The following is a 15,892-nucleotide window of genomic DNA, read 5'->3' as shown; positions in this document are numbered from 1 at the left end:
ACTAGTGATGTTCCAAGAGTATTGATTGCCAAAGCTAGATGTGTAGCTGATCTTCTCTATCTTGGCATATCCATGGGGTCATTTAAGATCAATATGTTGTTTGTTAACCTATCTCTGTATTGTGATTATTCACTTTTTATTTTGAGAATTTTAGATTTGGATAAACTATTTATGGATTTGATAGGTTAATGCATTTGAGTTTATCAGATTACATGATCACATAATTCTGGACCACCTAGAGACACAAGAAAATTCAGTCATCTTCAAGAAGTGCTTGGAATGAGCTTATCATCAGCATGTTTCACATGAGAGGAATTAGAGAATTTTCCTAAGGAAAAGGTTTTCCATTAAATCAGTCCTTCCCAAAACTCTTTAGACCTTCAAACTTTGAGGAAATTTATGCTTAGCGAAAAACCTGGAGAGCCATAGAAATATCTTGACATCTAATTAGCTCCAATCTTCTGATTCTAGGATCTCCATTGTACTCTCTTAGTAACCACTGTCCTCTTCTTCCATTCTTTTCACTGTAATCATCCTTGCTTTTACCCAGTAATATGGGGGAAGCGATTTGCTTCCTACGTTCTCCCTCAAAACGAAGATTATCACCTAGTTCACAAATAGATAATCAAGTTAAAATTAATCAAGGCTCACTGTAACCAATTAAAAACCAAACCTAACCCCACGATAAATCAATCATCCAAATCCAAAAAGATTGGCTCAATATGCTCAACCCATCCACAATTTGGATTAAGTGAAGCATAGAACAAGTTGAATATAATTAAATCGGAACCTTGCAAAGTTTTTTAGGAAAAATAGAAAGGAAACCATGCAAGTGTTTGAGAAATAAATAAAAACAAAAAAGAAACAAAAAGCGAAAGCCACTCCTTATCAGAGCCAGGTTTCGATCCTGGGACCTGTGGGTTATGGGCCCACCACGCTTCCGCTGCGCCACTCTGATGGCTGCTTATCGTATTGAATTCAAAACATTATAACCAATTATACTTCATTGTCACACGTCTCATCCGACGAACGCCTTTGTCATTTCTTTCGATTCCTTTTTTTAAAAAAAAAAAAGAAAAAAAATTATGTCAAAAATTTTTAGCCGCCCCTGAAAAGATGCGCCAATAAGTAGGGCTGAAAATGGATCAGATTGACCTATCCGATCTGACATGAGTTCGTTAGTTTTTGACTCAATCGTTGCCTAAAAGAATACTTGGGTCTCATTCTGGGAGCCGATCCGAAACCATTTCTGTGGCTCTGCCTGTTTGGGCCTGTGGATGCTATGCATTTTCTCTTGTTGGGAAGATTGAAATATATAGACAAAGATGTACATAAATGTCCTTGCACATCTTGAACCATTTTTTATGTTCCAAGTCAGAGATGGAGGAAAAGATTATAGAACTCGCAATTTAAGTGCAACTGAACCTTAAGTTTCCTGCGACTCAAATTTTATTTGGGTAATTCAAGTATTATTGGACTTAGGTTTCTTGTCACTCCTCAAAGTTCATTTAGGCCAACTCAAGGTGCACCGTGCTGAATGTGCTTTGGACTCTTAACACATTTACCTTGAACTAGTAGCAGAACAAAACCCACCCCACATTTGACCAGAAAGTCACAACCCAATCTTTTGACTTGACAATTTGAGGAAAGAAAGGAAGAAAACCCATCAGCAACCTAACTGCAACCTCCTCGGTGTCAATTACATGCTTCAAATTGAACTTTTGTTTGATGCATCACAACTTGAATAAAATCATCAATGCACTTAGACAAATTCTCGCTGATGCTACATCGCTTGCACTAGGTCTATAAATCCTGATGCATCCGAATGCAATCATGATTAATGAAGCCCGTATCCAGAACATTAAAAGTAAGATATGTGGACAACCAAGCACTAAATAGAAGAATAAAAGGCAATAATCACCATGATATGATCCAGAGATTTACAGTTTCTCTGATAGAGTTTGTGTAAAATAGATACAACCCATAGAATTCTGAAAGTTGCAACAGAGAAACTTTTAGTGTTAAGAAGCATGAAAGAGACGCCATGAAGAAGCTCAGACAACTAGCTGATTACAAACATCCACCACTTGTACAGGCCAAAGCCATAAATTATAGCGATCGCAGCAACCCTGAGGGGAGAAAATTTAAATCTGCTCAACAAAAATAGGAAACAAAATGGTTAACATTGTTCTGATATAAAGTGATGAATTACCACACGATGAACACGTTAAACTAGCAAACATCTAGAAATGATCAGGCATAGTTCGTTAGATTACATTCACTGCAAAGGGGAGGAGAATAACACAAACAGGAAAAGGAAAATCTGCATAGAAATAGATTTATAATTGACCTTTGTTTTGATGCTGGAAAACTAGGAAAAGATTTGGAAATGGAAAGTCTAAATCTAGGTAATATAGACAAGATCATCATTCAAGTTAGAAAAAATCAACCACCATTTTGCTCTTCATTTAGTTTCCTGCTTCCAAGCATAACTTTGGAGACCACTTCATTCTTCAACTATTCTTAGCAGCTAAAACTAACACACAACCAATGCATTCCACCCCTTATTTGATCAAGAAAGCTGGCTAAATCAGCTTTACATAGTGAAGAAATTTTAAAAGACTAGCATGACGATGACCTTCATATTCAGAGAATATTCTAGCTTGGAGTTATTGTATTAATAAACAATCGATAAGGATTTGGTTGCTTTTGCAGACAGCAGAGTTTGAATTGTGAAAAAAAAAACAAACAAAGGTTCTTGCTATCCTCAATTTACCAAATCCAACATAACCTGCAGGACATGTCCAGCACAGTATGCCATGTTATGCTGAAACCAATGCACACACAGGTATATGCATACGTACATACATGATACATACATGCAGCGCATATGCATGCCCCATGCAAGCACAAGTCCAGCAAAGTACAGGCAGGCACAGACTGGCACCTACAACCTTGGTGGTAATGTGTTTCACCATTGGCAGGACTGTCCAATCAAGAGGAGAGAGATTCTGTAGTAGACCTCAAATTTGGAAGGCTTCATATGATTTGAGGAAATATACATCTGTCTGGCTTTACACCTGATATGAACCATCTCACATATAGGCCAACAAAGAGCTACTCTAATGCAATTTGACAACAGCCAGTTCGGAGGTAGATTTATCCACCATTGTTTATAGCCAACCATTATTTTTCACTAGGATAATAACAATATAAGAAAACATATTTAGGGCCTGTTTCCCAACATCTCGGCGGATCCGATGGGATAGGCGGAAAAGAGCGTATGGAGGTAAGGAGGATAGGAGGTAGCAAGAGAAGGAAGAGGGACATCATCCTGACTTGCCCTTATTACCAAAGCGAAAGCCTATGCTACCTTAAGATAGGTCTGCACTTCTTGCTTTAGTAGAAGGAGAAAGTGCTTCACCACTTGGATATCAATTAGCTTCTTCACTCAGTAGGTGCGCTACAGTAGCTAAGATATACAACGTCATTCTGATGGAGCGGGAAATGCATACTATACTGGTGGTGTTGTTCCAAAACAGGCCTCCAGCACTATCCCTGCCCCTCTCCCATTCTCTCCCTTCCATCTCTCTGGCCCATCCTGCTGGATCCGGCAGGATGTTCCAAAACCTGAAATACTTCCATGGATAATGTTATCTCACCATTATTGCATCCCTAGGATCCATGATACACAATACCCACCGCCATTTAGTTTTAAGTTTTACACTAGAGCTCGGACTGCTTTTAATGTGGGGTTCATTGTAACCTTTTGTGCTACCTCCATCCAAGTCTCATAGGTCCACTTGTCAGTGCTACCATTCTGCCTATACCTGCCTTTTCCACCTTAAAAACCCTAAATGCTTACCCGAAAGAATCTGTCCAGAAACACTTATGGATATCCAACAAAACCATAGATCGGAGAAAAAATACTTGGTTTTCTTCGCATCTTAAAATAGTATTTCACTGCTCCTTGTAAAACAAGCAAACTTAAATGCTACATTATTTTGGTCCCTAGCAACTACAAGCCTTTTAAGGCATTCCATAAACTCATAAGGTGATCTTTGCATCTATTTGTGATAGGATAGACATGATTCATATGTTAAAGGAACAACTTTGGGTCTGAAATGAATTGCACAGAGCTCTCTAAGTCGAGTTTATGATGCTGTTGATAGCACATTTGGACCCCCACTCTTAAGCATTGATGAACAACACATGAATTTGCTTCAGATTTTGACAAAAAAAGTAGCCGTAGTACAAGTAGTTCAAAGCACATAAGGACCTTCACTCTTAAGCATTAATAAAGACATGAATTTGGCTCCAGCTTTTGAACTGTAAAATGTAATAATAGTAGTAGTAATAGTGATAGTATTCGTAATAGTAATAGATGCTTGGATAATCGTTCAATACTGAAGGGGTTCAGGCAGGCTCCCAACAGACAAAAGTTGCATTAATATTGGAGAAGGTCCTGGTTCCTTAGATAAGCATCTAGAAAAAAGCCAATCAAACAATCAGCCAAGCACAACTGTTCCATCCAAGCTTCTGGCTTTTCACCTCTCTACCAACATTGTCCATTTCTACATTTTCCTTCTAAGATCTCCCATTTACTTCCACTCATATTCAACATGGTATGGAGCCATAGAGAAGAAATCTTTTTAAAGATAAATGAGCCTTTAAAAGATAATTGAGCCCATCAGTCCTCTGATAAGTCTATAATTTATGTGAAGTATGATTTCTGAAGAAGACCTATTCACTGAAAGTGCTGCCTTAGGTTTGAAAACATTGATGTAACCACTCAAAATAACTATATTTTAGTCAGACACCATTCTTTCTAATACATACAAATTTTATAAATTTTCATCATCTGTTTCTACAATAGAATTTTTTTAATTTTCCCTGTCTGCTTCTAGAATAGTGGACTTTGGAGAAGCTCATGTACATATGACACAATCTGATGGTTAGGGTTTTCTCATAGCTTTAACATGAAGTTAATGTTCAAGCAGCATGTAATCTATATGGGTATGTTCAGGTTCTTATGGAGGTGCTCATGCAACTTTTTTTCCTTTGTTTCAACTATTAGAACTACAAGATGTTCTGAATATAAATGAACTATAGACCTACAGACATTGAATCAACATGATCCTTTCCAGGATTCTTCTGGACAAGCTTAAGGGCTGTCTGGATTCTCCACATGTTCAACTTAAGGACTTCCCTTTTCCTGGTTCCAAAACTGATACTTATCTCGATGGTCATAACTATGATAATGATTAACTACATTTATAAAATTCTTGCAATTGAACTCTAAATTCAAATGTAAACATAAATCAAAAGCATATATAATCAAGGATTACTCAATTTCCTTAAAATAATAGCAACCTGTAGTGTCTTATTGTGATCCAAAACCAAATGGAGTTGCATACAGCTAGAGGATTTACTTCTTCTGGTCATCATCTCACTATTATATAATGTGTGTGTGTGGGTATTATTGATACCTGAAAATGAAAATAATATTATACTTGCACTATAACTTTACATGTAAAGTTAAAGCATAAAAACAATTTGATTGAACCATATCCTATACAAACTAAAAGGAGCTGCATGTTTTTATTTCTGAAATAACTTCAGTGTAAATCACAATACACACGATCCAATTTTGTAATTTAATTCCCCCCCCCCCCCCCCCCCCCCGAAAAAAAAGTGCTTTTCACCGAAAGAGATCAGATTTATGTATCAGTGGATTTTAAAATATATATGATGTCATGAACTGCTACCATCTTAGATTGCTAAGGTACAGGGTTGGATTCAGATAAGTTGTTAATCACAACCTTCTTAAGTTGTGTTAAAAGTGGAATATATGTGCTCCTAGGTGACAATCATGTCTCACCTTTTGCACCACTGCGACTTTAGTTCGAGCCTTTGGAGCTGTCTCTTAAGTTTCTCACCTCATATTGCTTAGGGAATCTATAAGGAAAGGAAAAAAAACTCAATAGATCATCCTGAATCTAGTGTAGCGAATGGTTTTGACAACCTTGTTAAGAATGTCTTATAAGTAGCCAATATGTGCTCCTAGGTGCGAGCACTATCTCAAATTTTTGCTCCGCTGTGACTTTAGTTGGAGCCTCTGGTGCTGTCTTTTGAATTTCTTCCCTCACACTGCTCATGAGAGGTATCTGTGCCTTTATTCCAATATAAGGGCTCCAATCAACGGATGATAACAAACTTGAGGATTTCTACATTTTTATCTTCACCATAAAGAGAGTGATAAAAAATCAAGATTTTTGGAGTTTTCCTACAGATGCATCAACTGATCCCAAAATGTATAATCCTTTTCCCCCCTTTTTCTAGAATGTGTTAGGAGCTGGAACCATCCAACAATTTATTAGAAAGACCAGGAGTTAAAAATGGACAAGTACATTGGTAAGAACATTTTTATTTGTTTTAAGCTTTAGAAGCACCTAAGTCAGCTGAAATTTAGTATTTATGCATTTTAAGATATCTAAAAGAAGACAGATGATTTGGAATCTCAATCAGTGTGCTCTAAAATACATCTGTAAGATGCTAATTATATCAATGTCATTCATTCTATGTCCACTTGATCTACAGATAAGCAACCTGAACACAAGTTTTATTTTAGGTCCCATAAATATTATAAATTATGATTAGCAGTGTGAATCTTCAACTTAAAAAGGCTCATTGCTGATCTCGTTCGCTAAGGGAAGAATAAACTAGCACAATTAAACATGTGCATACATATAAGTCTTTTCCTGGGTTGTCTTTTCACCTGAACAACTTCATAATCAACAAAACCATGCATCTTTCTCTCACTCCCCCTAAAATTGTCAGGACTTGCTGAATAATAATTTGACCATAACGATGGAGCCTTTCCCAACTATCTATGGCTGGCTTCATGAATCCTTCGTCACCACAGGCTCCTTTTAAGGGCCACCTTCAGTGGTGCTGCGAGCTATCCCAGATCCTTGAAACATCTATTTAGCGAACAATGCCTTATTTAAATACAACGAGGTGAATCACTCTCTAAATTCAAAAAATCACCGAGTCAGAATTTCTGGAGCCTTTCAAAGCTTTAATTCATGAGGTTCTTGATTGGAATTTCATATTAAGAAATTCCATATATCCAACTTCAAACCCCAAAGTTTTCTTTACAATCAATTTATCAAACAAAAAGATACCGTTATAATTTATTACACACCAAACCCCAAGCCCAAACTTTTTTTCCCTAAACAAATCACATATTAGAACTTCGGATTGAAAATTTTTATGTTCAATGTAAGATTTTTTTTTTTTTTGCCGTGTCTGATTAGGTAATGACACACTAAACCTCCATATCCCTTAAAAAGAACTAAAAATAAAATTCTTCGCGTAAAGACTCAAACTTTCGCTGAAACCCTCTGACAAACAGAGCAAAGGGAAACGGAGAGACAGAGGGAGAGACCAAACCTGATAGCATCCGGGTCCAGATTGGACGCAGCCCCTCTCCGGGCCGGCAACGGAGTGAACCACTGCGAGAAGTCCCGATCGAAGAACTCCCAGTCGGGAAGGAGGATCCCAGCGATCCCCAGGAGGCCCAAGAAGTAGGTGGCCATCATCTTCTGGAAGGAGAAGGTCCAGACCCCGACCACGATCACCACCACCGCCAGCGCCACCAGGCACGACTGCAGTGCCCCGTCCCTCCCCATCCTCCCCACCCCTCCGGCGAAACCGTAACCGTTTAACCCTAACCCTAGAAGCGGAGCGGAGCAAAGGAGATGACCGGGAGCACGAGGAGTTCGTGAAGGACGGACCCCTCCCATGGCCGTCGCTTTTCTCAGCCTTCATCAAAGCTCCCCAACTGCCCACCTTCCGAGGTGGGCCAGTGGGAAATTAACGACATGCCACGTGGGACGCGAAAAGGCCCCGCCGCTTCCGTTTCATGAATTGTTTGCGGACGGTGCATGGGGAACCCTTTTATGCGTATCCAGTGGCGCCGTCCAGGTTGTCATCGACGGAGATTATGTGGACACGTGTATAGATAACACGAAGGGAATTGGACGCACTGAAATTTTTTGTGGGGGCACTTGTACGGGATCTACGATGTACGTGTCCCATGCGGCCGTCGGGCTGCGACGGATCAAACCAAGCAACGGACACGAGACTCGTTGGTTTTCGGGTGAAAATTGTCGCGTCTTTCCTAGAACGCGGCATCTTCAGCTGCTGCGCCGACATTAGCGAACAAGCCGGCGTACTCTCCGAAACGGCAAAACGTTACAGTCATAAACAATGAACTGACAATTAATATATTTTTATTTTTGGAAAAATATTTATTATTGTTTTTTTTGCTGATTATTATAAAAACTTTCTATATGTACAGTGACTTGTATATCAACTTACAGGCGGAAACAAATTAGTAAAAATTAATATACTCTCATAATCAAATAGTGCTTAGAAGATAATCAAGGAGGATTTGGGTGAGGAGGTGGTGGGATTGGAAATGAGAGTTAGATATTGGAGATATTGGAGCAGGAGGTTAACATGGACTAGAACGGATCAAAGCGATCAAAATGAGCTAAGGACGAAGTGGCAAAAGACCGAAGAAATTTTATTTATTTATTTTTTTCTCTTACACTTCTAACTATCATGGTATATATGAATAGTTTGGTACTATTTATATAAGTAGTATTAAAGCGTTTTTAATTTGTATTTATGTCCCTTAAATTATTGAGAATGATATTTATATAAGTGAATAAATAAAAAGTTAATATTCTTGCAAGTTTTGTGCCTAAATAAGTTATTAAATACTATTATTGTGGAGAAAATATAGTACACTCTTTTTTTTCTGGGTAAAAACGGCTACTCATTTCATATAGCTCTAACGTGAGTACAGCCTGTCAGATCACAGAAAAATAAAAAATACAAAAAAGGAGGAACGTCTGACACAGATGTCTAAAGAAAAATTCCGGAATGCCAGGCGACAAAGGAGGCGACCCAGTCTGCTGCTCGGTTCGCCTTCCTAAACACGTGTACTGCCTAAAAGTCACTCATCAACTGAGCCATCCTGCGAGTCTTCCAGATAAGGGGATGACCATCGTCATACCGATCCGCCTTTTGGATCCAATCGATCACCACAAATGAGTCTCCCTCGAGGTACACCCGATCGACGCCAAGTACCTGCCTCGCAAAGGATATACCCCGTCAGGCTGCCCGCAGCTTTGCCTCAACCACTGTAAGTCCTGATGTGCGCCGCCCTCCTGTTGCTATCATCTTACCACGGTGGTCTCTAATCATAAATCCAACCCCTCCAATTACACCATCCACTGACCTAAGTTTATTTTGAGATAGCCAAGGGGTGGGGGTACCCAAGAAACAAGAGCGAAGCAGGGCGCTGAACCAGCGTGAAGAGTACCCCAGATGTTCCTAGTCATCCCAAAAGTAAACACAGCGACATCCACAGTGACCTCCCTCGCATGAAGTGTCGCTCTATCCACCACCATCCACGGAGGCGACCTCTTCCCCTCAAACAGGCCGGCATTCCTATCCAACTAAATGTAGTAGGACAAGTATGCCATAAAAATCTCTGCCTTAGTAGATCTAGGACTCCACATGGAGTCCCTCAGCAAATGAATCAGGTCCTACGCCGATAGCGCCGAGTCGAGTAGTGGGGTCGGTGACCTCCTCCAAATCTCTCGGGCCCTAGGGCACTGCAAAAGAACATGCTCGGTGGTCTCCTCGATATCTGCACACTTCTCACAATACTGAGATACCCCCATGCCACGTCGAGCTAACAAGCTCTTGGTTGGAAGGCAGCCCCAGGCCACCTTCCAGATGAAAAGCGCCATGCGGGGATGAATCCACAGCCTCCATATCCAACCACCCTCAATTTGTCGAGCTGGCTCCCTACTGATCAGAGCGTGAAGATCTCTAGCTCGCACCTGCGACCATCCTGTCGGCAGCCATACTAGCCTGTCAGCCTCCCCCCGGTAGGGATCGGCAGGGTCAAGACCAACTCCGCCAACTGCTCCCCAAAAGCCTCCTGAATCAGCTCTTCCCTCCATCGACCCCCCTCTGAGTCTAGTAAATCGCTAACCCTACAACCTGCTAATCTCGTCGGGTCCACCATGGTCGGCATATGACAAAACGGCAGCTCGGTCACCTAGCTATCCTCCAGCACATCAATAGAACGGCCGTCACCAATAGCCTATCTGATCTCTGGAAACACCACCATAGCTCTGACGCACATCTTCCTCCAGACCGGAGAGTAGTGATGCCCAGCATGCACACCCGGTGCCAAGACGCCATACTTGGCCCTCATCAGCGAGGACCACAAACTCTCGGGCTCAAACACAAATCTAAACGCATATCTAGCCGCTAAAGCCTCCCGCCTCGCCACCAAGGACAGTACCCCTAAACCTCCATAGCTAGTCGGTTGGCACACAACCTCCCACGCCATCAAGTGGATGCCACCTCTACTGCTGCATCTTCCCCAAATAAAATTTCTGAAAAGCTGCTCAAGGGACCTTAGGACTGCCACTGGGATGATGGCGTTGGAGAGTAGGTAGATAGGAACCGAGGTAAGAACTGATCGAACCAGAGTAATCCTATCCATCATAAAGTGTATGCATCTGCCAGCCCTCTAATCTGCGTCTGATGCTGAGCTCAATGAAAGTATAGTCCCTTCTCCGCAGCCGACGGACGGAGAGTGGGACCCCCAAATATGTCATCGTACCCTCCTACTCTCCCACCCCCAAGATCTTCAGTATAGAGTGCTTCACCGCCAATCTAGTCTTCGGGCTGAAAATAATAGCTGACTTAGTCAAGTTGACCCACTGTCCCGACACTGCACAATAATTTCGAAGAATTTGACCTATAACTCGGGCCGCCTGACGTGAAGACCTGGTTAGAAGCAAACAATCATCAGTAAAAAGTAAGTGAAAGATCGGAGAGGACCCCACCATCGGTCTGTAAACCTTCAACTCCTGAGTAGCCACTGTCTGCCGTAAGGATCTAGATAATGCATCTACACAAATGATGAACAAAAGCGGAGAAAAGGGGCATCCCTGGCGCAACCCTCCCGACGATGCAAAGAACTGAGATGGCGTGCCATTCACCATAATGGCAAAGGAAGGGGCACAAATGCAGCCCATGACCCATCTGATCCATGTCTCATGAAAGCCGAACCCCCGCATAGACTGCTGCAAAAAATTCCATCTCACCCTGTCGTAGGCCCTCTCCATGTCAAGCTTGATCCCTATCAAGCTTCTCCTCATCGGAGCCCTACCGAGATCAAATATAAACTCCTGGACAATAAGCACATTGTCCGATATACTCCGCTCCTCCAAAAAAGCCCCCTGCTCCGAGCTAATAAGCCTAGAAAGAACACCCCTCAACCTGACGGCAAGGATCCTCGTCGTAGCCTTGTACAAAGTCGTACAAAGGCTAATCGGACGATAATGACTCGGCTTCGTGGCATCCTACTGCTTCGGTATCAAGGTGATGAAAGTCCTCTGCCAATCTACTGCCATCACTGCCGTGCTGAAAAACTGTTGTATGGCCACCATCACATCTCGACCAACTATCATCTAATATCTCTAGAAGAACAAGGGAGGGAAGCCATCCGGACCTGGGGCCTTGTCCCTCTCAAGGGACCACACTGCCTCTCTAATCTTCCACTTCGATACCGGTTTGGTCAATGCTACAGTCTCCTCCTCAGACGCCCCGACCAAGGGCGATGATATATCCGCTAAGCTCCCACCCGTAGTCTACTCTGTCCACCTGGCCCTAAAAAAACTCTCCATAGTCCTCTAAATCATGTCCAGATCCTCCGACAATTGCCGTTCTTACCCCTGATAACTCTGATCCTATTCTGGCGCCTCCTGATCACTATCGCCTGGTGAAAAAATCTGGTGTTTCTATCTTCCTCCACAATCCACTATACCCTCGATTTCTGTCTCTAGAATATCTCTTTCTGTCTAAGGAGGCCGTCATGCAGTGCCACTAGTGATCTAAGCTCCCCCACCTCCTCATCCGCTAGACCCCCCCCTCTGAGCCTCCTGAGCCTGTAACATGGCGATGGCCTCCTCTGACTACTCAATCCTCCTGAAAATGTCTCCCACCTCCTCACGGTTCCACCTCCTCAGTCACCTCCTCATCAACTCCAATCTGCGGGACACCCGATACATAGCATCTCCCCTGATTGGTGCACTCCATGCCTCCCTCACCATCTCACATGATCGTGGATAACAAAGCCACACCTTCTCAAATCTAAAAGGGGGATGGGCTGGGATATATGCATCTGTACTCACCAATAAAGGGCAGTGATCGGACGCAATCCTGGGTAGGTGGCTCACACGATGATCCGAAAAATACTGGATCCACCTAGCGGTCGCACAAGCTCTGTCAAATCTCTTCCAAACTCTAGCCCGATCCTGCTGGTTGTTGCACCATGTAAACCTAGGGCCCGAGAATCCCAGGTCTATCAACCCATTTAATGTCCAAAAATCCTGAAACTCCTTAATCTTCCTCTCATAAGAGAATGGTCTCCCTCTCATCTTCTCCTGAGGGTCAACAATGCAATTAAAATCACCAGCCAACATCATAGGATAGCCCTGACTAATCAACTGAGACGTCTCCTCCCACAATATCCGTCTCTTCCTGAAATCAGTACTAGCATACACCGGAGCAAGGACCCAAGAATCTCTACTACCCTCCGAGATCACCATAATCATCTCTTGGTTACAAACATGAAAAATGTCCAGTTTACATGATCCTTGCATCCGAGTAACAATAATGCCTCCCAACAGCCCTCGAGACTCCACTGCATAGAATCCCCACGACCTCAGTACCGCTCTTCTAGTCTTCTGTAGGCTCCTCCACGATAATCGGATCTCAAACAACACACAAATATCTGGACTGTGCTGTTGCACAATCTTGCGAAAAGTCGGGGCGAAGGAGGGCTTTCCCGCGCCACGGCAGTTCCATAAAAGAACCTTCATTGATCACCCATGAAGGTGTCACAACCCACTACCTCTAGGTTGCAATCATGAAACACCACCTCTTCCAAAGCCCCTCCGCTCACCAAGCCTACGGGGTTCACCCCCTTCACTACTGCCATCATTTGAACCAGGATACGGTGATGATCCCCTCCACCTTCAGTCTGTGCCAAATGGCACGTGGAGTCCACTATATCTTCAGCTGCTACCACAGTACCCCCCATCTGCCCACCATATAGCTCCATCCTTATGTCATCAACCCTTCCAATGTTCCTTGATTCTCCAATATTGCTTGATTCCCCCGCAATCTGCTTTCCGGAGCTCAGCTCTGTCACAGGGCCTATTCCACTCACTCATGCCATATGGCACGGTAAACACTATGAAGGGGTCTTCAGTGTGCCAGGCGGAACAACCTGCATGTTATTGGAGCCGAACGGGGCCACCCCAGACCCGTCGCACCGTTCTGTCCTCCCCTCCATGCCGGACACCCTCAGCGGAGCCGCCAACCCCAAGGCCGAGAGATTCGCCACCGCCGAGGTAGCCCTTGTCAGCTTCCTCCCTAGAGCCTCCGCTGCCCCATGCCGTGAGGTGTCGCCAACACCCCAGGTCTCTCGCTCCGTCCGAGGAGGACGGTTACGCGTCGCCGTGAGAGGGGGGGGGAGCTCCTGCTCCTCCGATGGGCCCTACCTCCGGCCGCCCCTTCGAGCCTGGCTGATATGGAGTCCCCCTGGCAGAAAAATTCCATCCCAACTCAATCTGGCCCCTGGTCCAGAGCGCCCTGCAAGGGCTTGTGGATCGCTTCCTCAGGCTCGGGCCCGATCCACTAGAGAGCTGCCCTTTCATGGACTCGAGCCTATCACCAGCCCAGCCTGGTCCATCGTCCGGCCCGCGCTCAACCAGGCCCGCATCCCGGCCCAAGGCTAGGTTGAGCCGACCCAATCCCGGCCTGTGGCTTGACTCAGCACTTGCACCGCTTCCTTGGACGGGTTGACTCAGTCTAGCCGTATCCATGCCCGCACCGGCTTCCGAGACATCCTTCTCCGGCATCCTTCATCGGGCAACCTTGGAGGGCTTCTGCGACCCGTCAAGGTCGACCGGAGAGGCATCAGTTCCCGGCCTATCCCCATTTGAGTCCTTGCCGGACGCGGAGGGGGGGGGGGGGGTGGGGTGGGCACCGAGTTCGGCCTTGTCCCGGACTCGGTCGTCTCCTTCCTACGTGCCGTCTTCTTGGCCGGCCGTTGATGCCAAATACGGCTCGTAACCATCCACGGACCATACGCTGACATCTCCTCCAATGCAACACCTTCCCCGTTCTTCTGCACACCGTCCTCCAGGGAGTCCGACCCTATAGCTACCTTCCCTTTCCCTTGCGTCTCTGCCGTCTTCGCCGCACCATCCATCGGAGAGGAGCAGACACACTCCGGCGTCGAGTGCCCTATCCGACCACACTTGGAACAGGGAGCAAGTAGATTTTCGTAGATGAAACCTTGCCAGAAAGGCTCCTCGACACCTCCTGATCTCTCTCTCACCAGTGTACCCGGCTTGAGAGGGCTTGAACAATTCAGCTCTATCTTCACCCTGGCGAAGCCATATCGCTGCCCCTGCTTCGTAAATCCATCCAAGGCCAAGGGGTTACTAGCTCTTGCGGCTATTCTAAGGATAGTCTCCTTCCTCCAGTAGACCAGGCGAAGCCAAACGACCACCCTGCCGACACCCCTTACACTAGGAATAAAGTTAGGCCTCCATCGATCCATTGCCAGGAGTTGTCCGGCCACCATCCACGGGCCATTCATCAGTGCGGCCTCGCGATCTTCCTCCTTGGCAAACTGGACCGCAATAAAACCGTCCATAAACAGGAAGCACTCCTCATTGTAATCCAAGTGTCCCACTCGCTTGATTTCCTTTGCTACACAGTCTACCGGAATATTCCTCCCCAAGCTCCTCACGATGACTGTGGTGCTCCGCCATTCAGCTCGGGTCCCCTCCAACTCTTCCTCTAGGACGTCCACCACCTTGGAGAACCTGCTCTGCAACATCTCCTGCTCACGAGGGGTCATCTGGTGGCATGTCCAAGCCGGCTACCGAGTTACTTCTTTCGCCACCTCCGCCCAAGAGCAGCCCTTCGCCGCACCCTTCGGAATATGGATAGCTGGACCGTCAGGCTTCCCCGCCTCTGGCCGTGTCGGACCCCCTTCACGGGCGACCATGTATCACACCCCCTGCTGTTCGACGAAACTCCCCAATGACCCCCCCAGGTGCATGAAATTTGATGCACCCGCTCACCCGCTCACCCACTAAAGTGTCTGTTTATTGTAACTTACATCTGCTTGACTGATTACATAATCTTGCAAACATGTGGATCCTATCAATGTATGAATATGATCTCCATGCTAAGTAAAGAGTTGTCTTAGAAATGTCACAAAGTATGAATAAATTATGTCTACCAAAAATATAAGAGAAAATTAAAGGACTCGCCGAAACTCTTATTCCTCCATCCTCGTTGCTCTAATTAAAACTACTCCACCTTGCTCTCTGTCTCTCTCTCCCTCCAACCCCGACCCGCCCTCCTCTTATGCCTTGTTTGGATCATGAGATTTGGAAAGAAAGATAAAAGAGAAAGTAAGAATTCCACATTTGTTTGTCCCTTTGTGAGAGATCATTATTCCAAAGTTTAGAATCTGTCATTTGAAGGGTTAAATAAGAGGAAACTGGAAGAGAAACTAAGGAGAAAAAACTTCCCACCTATTTTTTTCTTCTCCTTTTTCTCTCATGCCCAAAGTTCTCAAACCCCAACATTTCTCTCACTTAGTTCGAATAAAAGCCATGCCCAAGATCCTGTTCCCTCTAATTTACACTCCCCTTTAGCCCCCCCTTCACCCTTTCACTTTGATCTTGCAACCCAAAACATGAAA

At 44.5% G+C, this 15,892-nt stretch overlaps 2 protein-coding genes and 1 non-coding gene across 4 annotated transcripts; all 3 read right to left on the bottom strand.

Annotated features, from left to right (window-relative positions):
• Positions 1-886: 886 nt before the first annotated feature.
• Positions 887-958, bottom strand: TRNAM-CAU (transfer RNA methionine (anticodon CAU)). Its single transcript has one exon. It is a non-coding gene; the product is annotated as a tRNA-Met (tRNA).
• Positions 959-1,892: 934 nt separating this feature from the next.
• Positions 1,893-7,834, bottom strand: LOC103711246 (signal peptidase complex-like protein DTM1). Of its 2 annotated transcripts, none has more exons than XM_039128888.2 (2): positions 7,456-7,834; positions 1,893-2,129 (listed from the first exon to the last, which is right to left on the bottom strand). In XM_039128888.2, exons 1-2 carry the CDS (start codon positions 7,806-7,808, stop codon positions 2,063-2,065), a joined length of 420 nt encoding a protein of 139 aa, XP_038984816.2. In that variant the 5' UTR covers positions 7,809-7,834; the 3' UTR covers positions 1,893-2,062. The 2 variants fall into 2 exon arrangements, with proteins under 2 accessions (XP_038984816.2, XP_008795543.2); XM_008797321.4 differs by having other exon boundaries at positions 1,893-2,150; positions 7,456-7,802.
• A 5,145-nt stretch (positions 7,835-12,979) lies between these two features.
• Positions 12,980-15,037, bottom strand: LOC149753489 (uncharacterized). The gene is made up of 2 exons (XM_089923532.1): positions 14,254-15,037; positions 12,980-13,320 (listed from the first exon to the last, which is right to left on the bottom strand). The coding sequence occupies exons 1-2, from the start codon at positions 15,035-15,037 to the stop codon at positions 12,980-12,982; spliced, it is 1,125 nt and encodes a 374-aa protein (XP_089779658.1).
• Positions 15,038-15,892: the final 855 nt, after the last annotated feature.

The sequence above is a fragment of the Phoenix dactylifera genome, chromosome 5 (assembly GCF_051530095.1).
Source record: "Phoenix dactylifera cultivar Ajwa chromosome 5, Ajwa_hap1_PhDact_Kaust_v1.1, whole genome shotgun sequence".
NCBI lineage: Eukaryota > Viridiplantae > Streptophyta > Magnoliopsida > Arecales > Arecaceae > Phoenix > Phoenix dactylifera.
The sequence above is the reverse complement of the archived record's forward strand: the minus strand, read 5'-3'. Positions and strand labels throughout refer to the sequence as shown.

Excerpts from the sequence above, each read along its gene's own strand:
- LOC149753489 (XM_089923532.1), bottom strand. The coding sequence starts at position 15,037 with ATGACCCCTCGTGAGCAGGAGATGTTGCAGAGCAGGTTCTCCAAGGTG. Across the intron at positions 13,321-14,253 it reads GGAGGAGATGTCAGCGTATG|GCCCTGTGACAGAGCTGAGC; the intron begins GTCCGTGGATGG and ends TGAGTGGAATAG.
- LOC103711246 (XM_039128888.2), bottom strand. The coding sequence starts at position 7,808 with ATGGGAGGGGTCCGTCCTTCACGAACTCCTCGTGCTCCCGGTCATCTC. Across the intron at positions 2,130-7,455 it reads CTGGACCCGGATGCTATCAG|GGTTGCTGCGATCGCTATAA; the intron begins GTTTGGTCTCTC and ends TTCTCCCCTCAG.